Source organism: Rana temporaria, chromosome 12 (genome assembly GCF_905171775.1).
Source record: "Rana temporaria chromosome 12, aRanTem1.1, whole genome shotgun sequence".
Lineage (NCBI taxonomy): Eukaryota > Metazoa > Chordata > Amphibia > Anura > Ranidae > Rana > Rana temporaria.
In genome coordinates, this window is record NC_053500.1 from 102618447 (window position 1) to 102632018 (window position 13572).

A 13572-nucleotide genomic window follows, 5' to 3' on the forward strand; every position below is an offset into this window, starting at 1 on the left:
GAACTATTTCCAACTTTATTCACCTACTAACAATTTTTTTTGGCTATATATACAATTGAATGCTTACCTTTGATCCAGCTGGTCAGCTACAGCATGGTATCTATCATTGAGTTTCTGGACCTGGAGGCGTTGCTGTGGCAGGTCAGGACTATGCTCCTGAGTGTTGCTCTGTAGGGAACTGCACGCCATTTCTGTATCTTTCAAGCTTCGGTTCAGCTTCAGAAGATTGTCTTGCTTATCAACAAGGTCTCTCTTCAATTTCTGTTTGAGAAAAAAAACTTTTTATATAAAAACATTACATTTTCGGGAGGGCTGAGAAAAAGAGACTTTGTTCAACACTGAAATTCACAACAAAAGATATTGGAGATATTGCCAACAGTTGACTAAAACGAAGAAGCCAATAGCTGATCTATAAATCTATAAAGTGCCTTATGCTGTTGCTTGAGATTTGGCCCTTAAAACTGAACATTGAGCAATTGCTTACTAAAGAATTTGTAATTCTGCACTGTCAATCTTATGGTTTACACAACAGCTAGTCTATGGCCAGCAGTTGTAAGATGTAGTGCATTCCACTGTATTCCTTTTCACTATAATGGAAAAAGCGTATCAAGAGTTTCTGAATCATAAAAATTATTGAACAAAATCTTGTTTTGCCCAGAGTTTAGTTCTCAATGTTTAAATCAAAATTTGAAAGAATTTAAGGTACACAAACCATAGGATGGACTATGGGTGTCCTGAGGTACTGCGGCGCCACATCCTAGATAGTACTAGAAGAGTTTGTTGTGGTTAACACAGAATATATTTTTATTCATGCAATCCCAAAGACATGGGTGATTGAACCAACATTACAGTACATATAGTAAAAAATACATTAAAAACATGGATTGTCACAGAATAGTTCTGTGATACTAAAACAATTCAAATAGAATTTACTAAAACCAATAGAGGTCCACTAGGGACATCAACAAGGGTTGATGAACAACGTAATTATTGATTACTCATCCTTTTTTCTTTAGGTATATCTCATATTTTTTTGCTCATGACCTTGGTTGCCTTGGTGTTACTGGGGATTGGCGCTGTCATGGGGTTTACTGCAGGATTTGTACGGCCGGGTAACCACAGCATGGTATGCATGCTGTGGATTATTTGGGGTTAATTGGAGCGATTCCCTTGTTCATTGCCGCTTATGATGGCTATACCATCTGGTGTGTGCAGCGATCCAGGGACACGCCCCGACTCTTGCTATTGGCGGGGCGTGCGTCCCCACTCCTCCCCTCCACAACGAGCCTGCCCTGGTTTGTGTAAGCCTGTTGTGAGCGTCATCAGACGCTCGCAGGGCTTTAAAACAGGGTGATTGGCTCGCGGGGATCCCGGCCGGGTCACGTGATGCGGAAGCCCCAACCGCACACGTGATTGGAGGCATATAGATATATAATGGGACAGGCAGCCCAAGCAGATAGAGGCTACCTCCCCAACGTTAGTGGCGTATCAATCAGCATGACAGCTCGGGCTTGGTGAGTACACGGACGGTTTTTCCTTAATTATCTCAGTACTGCTGGCTGGTTATGATATTTCTCAAAAACGGGCAACATACTTACGCTTAATACACGTTTATGTGTTTTCTCTGATAAGATACCCTTCCACTCCACCGCAGCGTCTTATACTTTCTGGTCTCTATCTTTCCCTACTCTTATGGGATTAGTCTCCCTCATCCCTACATATGCAGGTTGTATCTGCAATATTGTATTTACTCATAAAATTGACCAGCCTACTGTCTGCTGCAGTATATATATTTGGGTATGTATTTTATCATTATGGCACTCACTTATTATTCCCCCTTTACCCTGATTGGATAAAAATCCTTTTCTTTTGTGGAGCCTTTACCAGTATTGTTTCATTTGCCCCATTAGAATCATCTACCAGCCCTCTCTCCACCTTAACCGTTTTTGATGCCTGGACTTTTTACCTCCTGATCCAGTCCGTCTCACCGCAATTCAAACTTAACCCTATCCATTACCGTGGATGGTAGGCTTACCATTTTTGCCCTTGGTCATTTATTTTGCTGTTTTCACATACAGGCCTATTTACCACCACCTATCGGTGTCTATGGGAGCTACCTTGACCTCTACTCCTGTCCTCATTGTTACTGCTATCTTCCTTTTTATTACTGGGTGGCACCTCCAGCAATTGTTGAGCACGTTTATATGGGTGGTCACAGTTTCCTGCATGGACCCATCCTTCCTATCAGTATAAATATTATGTGGTATGTCCCTACATCTCCTGCATGTGGTCCCTCCTTGTGCTGTCCCTTTGGTGGCGCTGTGGCAACCTTGGTCATTGATGCATGTTCTGTTATAGTGCTTTTTTGCACATTGGATACAATTTATTGCTATCTACAAATGTCTAATAATACACTAAATTGTAAACCAATAATAGTCTACTTTTTCCTTTTTAGAAAATCTATAGCTCCTGAAGAAGCACTCAACTGCGAAACATGTAGAGCTCATGCAAAAACACGTCTATCAATAATTACGTTGTTCATCAACCCTTGTTGATGTCCCTAGTGGACCTCTATTGGTTTTAGTAAATTCTATTTGAATTGTTTTAGTATCACAGAACTATTCTGTGACAATCCATGTTTTTAATGTATTTTTTACTATATGTACTGTAATGTTGGTTCAATCACCCATGTGTTTGGGATTGCATCAATAAAAATCTATTCTGTGTTAACCACTGGTGCCTAGAAAGTCCATTACTTCCTCAAACAACAAACCCTTCTAATGTTTAAATCAAGTCAACAGAATTTCAGTACCATTCCCGACCTGAAGTTGCATTACTTACAGTACACTTTGTAGTATGGTGTAAGACTGTATGTCTACATTAAAATTTACACTGTGAATTGGCTATGATATGAAGAATTATTTAACAATGTTGTTGATTACAGTATCAGAACTAAGTCGCATACAGTAGGCTTAGCCTATCCAAGCCAAATCTGTACAGGGTCTAAGATGTTATCTTTGATGCCAACTTTACTAACTTTCCAGGGGTCTCCACTCTTGAAACACTTGTTTGTGGAGGCTTCCAGTGTCCTCTATGAATGTCATCAGAAACCTTCCTATTCATGGAGTGGATGTTTTGATAAGTTATTAAACTATTATGCCAATAATGACCTATTGGAATGTAGATATGCTTCTGGCTGGTGACCAGTAATGAACAATAAGTTTTACAATAAATTACTTATATGTAATACAACATTGATTTTATAACCTTATAAACGTACAGTGTATGTATAGCAAGTATTTAAGAATGTAACTTTGGTCTTGCTAACTATAAAATGGGTGCGTTAAGTGAGTATTGTTGTCTTGCAGACAACTCATCTTTGCTGTTTGCCAGCAGATCACTCTACTCTGGTTATAGCAAGCTAAAGGTTACAACTTCCCCTATTGTGTTTCTTCTAAATCAAAATGTGGTTTCTTACTTGGATTTGACTTGAACGCTCCTGAATGGTGTTGGGCCCAACAGGTAAAGCTCTGTCTTCTGCAAGGAAACTTTCAAACCCTCTTATCATGTCCTCAGTCTTGCTGGTCTGACTCTCCAAGTTCAGAGATGCTTTGGCTCTGTAAGAAGATAATTTAGCACTATACAGGGACTGAAAAATGATTGCATATAATACTGTGTCACTGAACTACAGATGACTGCAAATTGGTGGAATTATTTTAGTGGACACTTAACAAGCCTCTTGACATTATAATTCTGAAACTTTAACTGTACTTCTGATGCTTGACCTCTTGGTCAAGTTCAAACTGCAAATCTGGGATAATTTAAAGGGTGACAAAAATACAGAAATAATAGATGTAAAGAGAATAAATAGAATTATAGTCGTTTTGGGAAACAAAGACAAGTGGAAAGCCAAAACTCATTGGAGTATTGCCTTGGGGAAAAAAGAAGAAGAGTGCATCTTGTGTTGATCTTCTGACTTTTGAAAATTTCAGATCCACCCACACATACCAGGGGTTAATTTAGACAACGTTTTAGTGCATATTCAAAGCCACTTTGGGTAAAATGTGTTGAGACCGTGTTGGTTTGATATTGATGTCTGTGTCCTCGAAGATTGATGGTTGCTACTGAGACAGAAGAATATGAAGAGGAATAAAGGGGAAGTCTCCCCACAGGGACACGCCTTGCTAATGTCTGTATAAGAGGGTTTTTTGCCCTTAATTTGAAATGATTTTCTCTCATTTCCTGATGAGTGTAGAAAACGAGAAGGAAAATCTCTGCATTGGGACACAGACGGAAAAAGACCTGACAGTAACCTTTCATGTCATAACATGCTTCTAACCACAAATGAATATTACATCTTGGATCAGCCTTTCTCAACCTTTTTACCATTAAAGAAATCCTTAAAATAACTTTCCGATCTCAGGGAACTTGTGCTAATAATTACTATTTCTGAAGCTCACAGGTCATTAGGAAGAATGCTCATTACAATGGTAGTGTGAAGAAACTCCCCCTTAAAGACAGCTAAAAAACATGATCGTTGTTAGTGGTTACTTTTGTTAATAGTCCGAATATGCTCATGGCTGAAGGAACCTCTGAAGGAATCCTAGGGTTCCACAGAACCCTGGTTGAGAAAGAGACTGTCTTATGCTGGCTATAAATGGATCGCAACACAGAGCGGCTGAATTTTTTTTTTACATCTATGAACGTTCCCGTTTCAGAGAAGTCAATCTAATGATCAACACCCCTTAAATTAGCTTGTTGGAAAATGTTCCTTTCGATTTTTCAATTGATTAGCGCTGTAGCCAATTGGTTGCACCTCTGAACAGTGTGTTTTAAAGACAGAGGAGTCCTTACTGTCATAATACAACACAGCAGGGAGGATTTTCGTTTGTGTGGATGGGGAATCTGTTCAGTTTTTCAATCAGCCTCCTGACCCATATTCCCATTCTTTCTCATATATACAACAAGACAATATATATTTACTGTTACATACTCCTCTCCGTAGAGTGTTGAAAGGACCTTGACATCGTTGTACTTGTTATTGACATTTGTTAAGGTGGTTGGGAGTTGGGCTGCTGTTGATCCTGTTGGTTTCTTTGCCAGGAAGTTTTCACACTCCCTCTTTGCAGCTTCTTTCTCTGCTGCAATATTTTGGATGCGCTGAGCTGTTCCCTGCAAAATGAAGTTACAAAATGTTTGATCTATTAGCTAAATACTTTGTATTTTATTTTGAAAGCTGTCTCAATTATTAACAGTGCACAAAACGAGGGGAATTTGGGACTTTAAATGAAGTGTGTGTGGCGAATTCAAAAGAATTCATGCGAGTGTAAAAATTTGGCATGTTTATTATTGAACTAATCATTTGCGTGACATATAACAGTATTACACACACGATATAGAAGAATGACAATATAAAATGTAAATGATAATAAAAGCATGGCATATTGCAATATGAGATATAAATGATAATCCCCCATGGCCTGAGATAAACAAAATTGCAGGGTATGGTATAACAAAGATGTTTGAATCATCTAAAAATGGTTGAGCCCATTCAGATTCATTCATTTACACAACATTTTTAGAGCTTTAAACCTTAAATCTGAACTCCAAACAGCTAAACAAGCATATGGAATACATATAAGTGAGCTGTTTAACCTGACAAAGAGTTTGCATTTCTGTACATCCAGTTCTGAGTTTTTTTATGGTCCCATCACAAAGCATAGCCTTATCTGGCAGGGCAGGGGATATGATTTTTCACTGTTGCAGTTAAAGAAAAACCATAATTTTTTTATGTTGTTTAACTCCCCAGGGGGCCAAGTGCATACAATATATGGGCCCTGTTCAATTCTGGGTGGAGTTACAGCCAATATAAAATGGTGTATTTAGGGGACAATCAGGCCACCAGTCAGAATTTGACCAAGTGATATACAGTATGTGCTTGGTCCCTGGCCTTAAATAACCCTTACAAGCCATATCCCTCCTCAAGCCTGTGACTTGACAGTTCAAAGAGAAGTTGCAGACTGATCATCTGTCACTTTGTGCTTTCCTACTGTCAGCATGTTCCTTGTTGGCATATAAGCAGGGTAGCCCAAATGACTGTCTCGTTGTGCTGCTTTTTCGTCTCCCACTCTGAACTCTACTCGGGAGATATGGCTCCCAACTGACTCTCATTTGGAGTGACTGTTCCTTATTTAGCACAAAATCATTCTGTCCCTCTTTCCTCCTCACTTATCCCTCTTTTTGGCCCAATGTATAGATCTCAATAAAACATGCACTACCGAAAGTAGTTATGCTACACAAAACCTTTTATCTAACCTCTAAGTGATTTTATTTACATTTTTCAAAAGCCAGTATAAAGGAAAAGTTTTGGTAAAAAAAAAAAAAAAAATCATGTGGATTTAGGCAGTTACATTTTGCATATTAATCCTTTATGGTGTGTGTAACTGGAGGTGTGCCAAATGTGTGTCTTTTGTCTACATACTTTGTGCTAAAATGTGTTCCCATTTTTAGAAAGTTGCTAGGTCTTTAGATATTTTGTGACTCAAGTTGTAGTGACTCTCAAAAAGGTTTCTGCACTACTTTTTCTGCGATTTCATTGTGACTTGCATTGACTTCTGTTAAATGAAGTCACAAGCTGCAATGAAATCAAAGGTCTAAATTTCACTGATCCACGACTTTGAAATCGTGCTGAAGTAGCGTGATTTCAAAGCCTCACTGGTGTGAACTAGGGTGTGTAAAAAATAAATGCATCCAAGTGCAAAATAGGTATCGGTAATTGGTATTGGCGTGTGCTTGAGAAAAAGTATCGGCACTTGTACTCAGTCCTAAACTGGTATCGGTGCATCCCTAGTAATAGTTGCTGTGGTACTGGATCTGATCAGATTTAATTGTTTAAAATTTTCTCAAGGAGTCTTTTAGGCTTCCTTAACCACTTAAGGACTGAGCCTCTTTCTGAGATTTGGTGTTTACAAGTTAAAATATATATTTTTGCTAGAAATACTTGGAACCCCCAAACATTATTTATATTTTTTTCTAACACCCTAGAGAATAAAATGGCGGTCGTTGCAATACTTTGTCACACCGTATTTGCGCAGCAGTCTTAAGCGTACTTTTTTGGGGAGAAAAAAATAAAAAATGTTGCATTAAAAAATAAGACAACAGTAAAGTTAGTCCAGTTTTTTTTATATTGTGAAAAATAATGTTACGCCGAGTAAATTGATACCTAACATGTCACACTTCAAAATTGCGCCTGCACGTGGAATGGCGACAAGCTTTTACCCTTAAAAATTTCCATAGGTGTGTTTAAAAAATTCTACAGTTTGCATGTTTCGAGTTACAGAGGAGGTCTGGGGCTAGTCTTATAACGATCGTGGTGATACCTCACATGTGTGGATTAAACACTGTTTTCATTTGCGGGCGCTATTCACGTATGCGCGTTAAAAAAAAAATCTATTTAACTTATTATTTATTTTTACACTGTAAAATTAAAAATGGTGTCAATTTTATTCCTATTACAAGCAATGTAAACATCATAAAAAAAATAAAAATAAAAAAGGGGGTTTGGAATAATGCCCTTCTATTGCTTAAAGGGTCACTAAAGGAAATTTTTTTTTTTGCTGAAATGACTGTTTACAGGGCATAGAGACATAATAGTTAACTGATTCCTTTCAAAAATGATTAAAAATAGATAAAAAAACAATCATATAATGTGCCTGCAGTGTAGTTTCGTTTTTGCTGTTGTTTGCTGGTTCTCTGATGTACAGAGAGCCACTAGAGGGCAGTCAGCCAATAGAGAGCAGTGATACTTTGTCTAAAACTCCTCAGCACCAATCCAGTTTAGTTTTACTCACACCTCCTTGATTAGTGACCACCGTGAGAAATCTCCCAGTACTGTGGTCATCAGGAAACAGGCAACCAGGAAGTGTCCAGAACAGAGAGGATTTACAGCAACATGAAAGCAAAAACGAACAATGAGGACATGAAACCAGGACTGCAGCAAGGTAAAGGAAGCTATTTAGATAAAAAAAAAAATTCCTTTAGTGACCCTTTAAAGTTTTCCAAAAAAACGTGCCAAGGTGTTCTGGGGTCTTAAAATGTCGCTTTTTCAGGGCTTACAGATCGGTCAACCTGCCTAGAACTGTATGTTAATGTCTTTGGAGCAGGAAAAGAGGGGAAATCTGACAATAAACAAATCTGACAGAAGTACTAACCTTCACCTACTATATAGAAAAAAACATTTTTATTAAAGAGGGCACATACTCAAATGTTAACATCCCTCAATTCACTCACCTCCTGGTCCTTCAGTCTTCGTGTTATATCTTGGCTTGGTGAAGATCGGTTCACAGGCGCACGCACCCTTGTCAGGATCTCCTGCTCTGTGTCTTGCAAGTCTCCATGGATTTTGTTTAGCTTGTTGAGGATCTGGGTTGCCTGAGGATCTTCACTTGGAACACTAGAAGTTCGGACTGGTGGAATAGGCGTTCCACCCACAGAAGCTGCCCAAATAATATACAGATTTAAGAGTCACACTTCGATTTCAAAATCCCCCCTTACTAACAAAATTGTATTTCAATGCAGCCTCATCGTTTAACGAAACACTTGCAAACATACAGGTGCATCTCATAAAATTTGAATATCATCAAAAAGTTTATTTTTTTTGGTAATTCAAAAAGTGAAACTCATATATTTTAAATGAATGTGTTACACACAGAGTGAAATATTTCAAGCATTTCTTTCTTTTAATTTTGATGATTATGGCTTACAGCTAGTGAATACCCCAAATTTAGTATACCTGTACTTGGATATTACATAAGACCAATAAAAAAAAATATTTTTAATACAGAAATGTTGGCTTACTGAAAAGTATGTCTATGTACAGTATAGTACATGAATTGCTGCATCAATGCTGCGTGGAATGGAGGAGATCAGCCTGTGGCACTGCTGAGGTGTTATGGAATCCCAGGTTACTTTGATCGTGGCTTTCAGCTCACCTGCATTGTTGGGTCTGGTGTCTCTTGTCTTCCTATTGACAATACCCCACAGATTCTCTATGGGGTTTGGGTCAGGTAAGTTTGCTAGCCAATCAAGCACAGTGATCATTAAACCAGGTATTGGTACTTTTCTCAGTGTGGGCAGGTGCCAAGTCATGCTGGAAAATGAAATCGGCATCTCCATAAAGCTGGTCAGCAGATGGAAGCATGAAGTGCTTTCGAATTTCCTGGTAGAGGGCTGCGCTGACTTTGAACTTGATAAAACACAGTGGACCAACACCAGCAGATGACATGGCTCCCCAATTTATCACTGACTGTGGAAATTTCACACTGGACCTCATGAACTTGGATCCTGTGTCTGTCCACTCTTCCTCCAGACACTGGGACCTTGATTTTCAAATGAAAATTTTCACAGTGCGTGATGATTTGGGGAGTCATTTTTATCTGCTGGTGTTGGTCCACTGTGTTTTATTAAGTCCAAAGTCAACACAGCACTCTGCCAAGAAATTCTAGATCACTTCATGCTTGCCTCTGATGACCAGCTTTATGGAGATGCTGATTTCATTTTCCAGCAGGACTTGGCACCTGCCCACACTGCCGAAAATACCAATACCTGGTTTATTGATCACGGTGTCACTGTGCCTGATTGGCCAACAAACTCGCCTGACCTAAACCCCATTGAGAATCTGTGGGGTATTGTCAAGAGGAAGATGAGAGACACCAGAATCAACAATGCGGATGAGCTAAAAGCCACTATCAAAGAAACCTGGACTTCCATAAGACCTCAGTAGTGCCACAGGCTGATCGCCTCCATGCCACACCGCATTTATGCAGTAATTCATGCAAAAGGAGCCCCGACCAAATATTGAGTGCATACTATAGTGTACATGGACATAATTTTCAGTAAGCTAACATTTCTGTATTAAAAATCCTGTTTTTTTTTTCTTTGTCTTATGTAATCACATTTTGGAAGAGCTGGTTTATCTATCCCTTCACCTCGTTTGACACTACTGGACTATTTTGTGTTGTATATCAATCGCTGTACATTTATTTGGTTGGCACGCGTGTGGTCACTTTGCATATTGTTGCTAGTTATATTTGTTTGCACTTATTCAATTCGATGTGTATTTATATTATATGCTATTGAATGTTTATATATTTACTTTAAGAAAAAAGTGACATTATTGGACCAGTTACTGTGTGTCTATGGGGTGTGACAAATTATTACCCAGTTTGTTGGCTCTTGCAGGCTCCAGGTTGCTTGACTTCAGAGCATTTTGCACTGCTGCCTTTTTCTTTTTGGCATCACTCAGCTCTGCTTCTAATCTGACAAAAGAAGTAATCATGAGCAAGCTGATCACATATTTAGCGGAATAAAGTGCAACTGTTCTCATGTACAAATAGTAATATTAATACTAACAGAGTTAGAGTGGAACTTCAGACAGACACCTAAATGCACAGCTGAAATACATACTGTATATGTAAACAGTTTTACCTGCCAAATGACTCTGGGGCTGATATACTAAAACTGGAAAGTGCAAATTCTAACTTCAGCTTTGTTCAATTTAGCTTTGACAAAAAAAAACTGAGGCCCAGATTCCCAAAGGGCTTACGATGGCGCAACGCCATGTACGCCGTCGTAAGTCCTAATCTGGGCCGTCGTATCTATGCGTCTGATTCTTAGAATCAGTTACGCATAGATAACCATTAGATCCGACAGGCGTAAGGCTCTTACGCCGTCGGATCTTAAATGCAATTTTTTTTTTGTCCTCTAGGTGTCGTTTTCCCCGTTGAGTATGCAAATTAGCTAGATATGCGAATTCTCGAACGTACGAGCGGCCGACGCAGTGAAGTTACGACGTTTAAGTAAAGTTGCCCCTGCTATATGAGGGGCAACCAATGTTGAGTATGGCCGTCGTTCCCGCGTCTAAATTTACGTTGTTTGCGTAAGTCGTCCGTGAATGGGGCTGGACGCCATTTACGTTCACGTCGAAACCAATGACGTCCTTGCGATGTCATTTGGAGCAATGCACCCTGGGATATTTTTCGGACGGCGAATGCGCAGTACGTTCGGCGCGGGAACGCGCTTAATTTAAATGATACACGCCCCCTACCCGCCTAATTTGAATTAGGCGGGCTTGCGCCGGGTGATTTACGCTACGCAGCCGCAACTTTACACGCAAGTGCTTTGTGAATAAAGCACTTGCATGAAAAACTTGCGGCGGCGTAACGTAAATGACATACGTTACGCCACCGCAGAGATACGCCCGATCTACGAGAATCTGGGCCTGAAAGTTTCTATGCAGAGCACCAGTTTTTGCATGCTCCAGTTTTAGTAAATCAACCCCTCTATTTAGCTAGAAAGGTGACACAATTTTGCAGATTCCTGGTATCACCTGGCTGTTCCTTGAGCAATGACTGAGCATTAACACAGGTCCTCCTTGTAGTATATACTTACTGTACCCTGCTTAAACATTTCCTTCAGTTCTGGCCTCTCGCACACTGGGCGTTTAGCCCCTGTGTGTCAAATCCCAGCATTTTCATGCTCCCAGGAGGCACAGGTCCAGCATCTAGCCCCACTGCCTGCATCCTGTCAAAATCTATGAGAGCCTGAAGTATGTTGTACCGATTGGTACTTATGTTTAGGACCCCATGCTTTCAGGGATGTATGCCAAGAATGCAGGATTTTTGTGTTCCAGGCATGAGCCCCTGAACACATAGGGCTTTACACAGGAGTACCACTCAGTACAGGGTCCAGCCGCTAAACATATTTTAATCGGTCTTCGACAGGCAATAGGGATGGTCACTGCACTCGTGACTACTGGATGCGTGAAATGCCCAGTGTGCCTGAGGCCTATCAATATCTTTTACTCCAAATCTGATTTATGTCACATTTGCAGCATTTAAAAATACATGTAATGATTTGTAATGACTACCTAAATGGACAGTAGGAAGGATTTATATAGATATCTATCTACATAAATGTAAAGGGTATATCCGCACTAGGAACTGAAGTTAATAAGTAGCTGTGCATTATAACCCAGACACCAGGCACAGATAATATATGTATAAAGAGTGCAGCGCTAAACAATAAAGTGCATTAGTGCAAATACAGACAAATATACTAATGTGCAGATAATCAACAGTATATAAACAATAACTGTGAATAAAGTTTGAAGACGCATATGCTAAATTACATCAATAAAGTGCAATTTGTGCAAACAAAAAGTTCTTATAAAGCTGTATTCCATTAAAGAAAGTCTCATGGAAGAGGAGAGTGTTTGGAAATGTAGATCGTGTACACCTGACGACGTGACAACCATCACCATAACAAAATGGAGGCTTACCGGAAAGCCAGCAACCCCTCTTATTCAGAGAGGTCCCACAGCGCTTGGTTGGATCTCTTATTCACTGAGAGAAATCCGGACGTTCCTCTCCTATGGCTGTGGATGGTATACACCGGGAGGTTCACAGCAACACACTATGCAAGATGCTGTGTAGGAAGCCTCGATATCAGAATGTTTAGGAAACAAAAGGACTTCACATAGTGTGATACTGTCTCAACATCCAGTTTATTAAGCAGTACACTTGCATAAAAGTCCAAGCTATGATCATGTCACAATCAACAGGTCAAACAGATAAAATCCTTATGAGTTTCAAGCAGTGATCGCACAAGTTCAGCAGCTACATGCACTGAACCTCCCGGTGTATACCATCCACGGTCATAGGAAAGGAACATCCGGATTTTTCTCAGTGGATATGAGATCCAACCAAGCGCTGTGTGGCCTCTCTGAGTAAGAGGGGTCGCTGGCTTTCTGGTAAGCCTCCAGTTTTGGTATGGTGATGGGTATCACGTTGTCAGGTGTATGATCGTCATTTCCAAACACATTCTTCTTCCATGAGACTTTCTTTGATGGAATCCAGCTTTATATGAACTTTTTGTCTGAACAAATTGCACTTTATTCACACGTGATGCAATTTAGCATATGTGTCTTCAAACTTTATTCACAGTTATTATTACTGTTGATTTTCTGCACAGTAGTATATTTTGATATTTGTCTATATTGGCACAAATGCACTTTGTTTATCGCTGCACTCTTTTTACATATACATACACATATATATATATATATATATATATATATATATATACATACATACATACACACAGTTGTGCTCATAAGTTTACATACACTGGCAGAATTTATGATTTCTTGCCCATTTTTCAGAGAATATGAATGATAACACAAAAACCTTTCTTTCGCTCATGGTTAGTGTTTGGCTGAAGCCATTTATTATCAATCAACTGTTGTTTACTCTTTATAAATCATAATGGCAACAGAAACTACCCAAATGACCCTGATCAAAAGTTTACATACCCCAGTTCTTAATATTGCTAATATTCCGAGTATTGCTCCCTTTAACATCAATGACAGCTTGAAGTCTTCTGTTGTATTTGTGGATGAGGCTCTTTATCTTTTCAGATGGTAAAGCTGCCCATTCCTCTTGACAAAAAGCCTCCAGTTCCTGTAAATTATTGGGCTGTCTTGCATTAACTGCACATTTTGACATCTCCACAGAG

General features: G+C 39.4%; 2 protein-coding genes across 4 annotated transcripts in view; one reads left to right on the top strand and one right to left on the bottom strand.

The window, feature by feature from the left end:
* TEN1 (TEN1 subunit of CST complex) overlaps positions 1–13572 on the top strand; it is a 112670-nt gene that overhangs the window by 55957 nt on the left and 43141 nt on the right. The window lies entirely within an intron of this gene.
* EVPL (envoplakin) overlaps positions 1–13572 on the bottom strand; it is a 91942-nt gene that overhangs the window by 8402 nt on the left and 69968 nt on the right. The window contains exons 12-16 of the mRNA XM_040329974.1: positions 10219–10316; positions 8290–8495; positions 4994–5172; positions 3479–3617; positions 68–261 (exon numbers count right to left, since the gene is read on the bottom strand). Of these exons, the coding sequence (XP_040185908.1) occupies positions 68–261; positions 3479–3617; positions 4994–5172; positions 8290–8495; positions 10219–10316 (816 nt within the window). The remainder of the gene's footprint in view (positions 1–67; positions 262–3478; positions 3618–4993; positions 5173–8289; positions 8496–10218; positions 10317–13572) is intronic.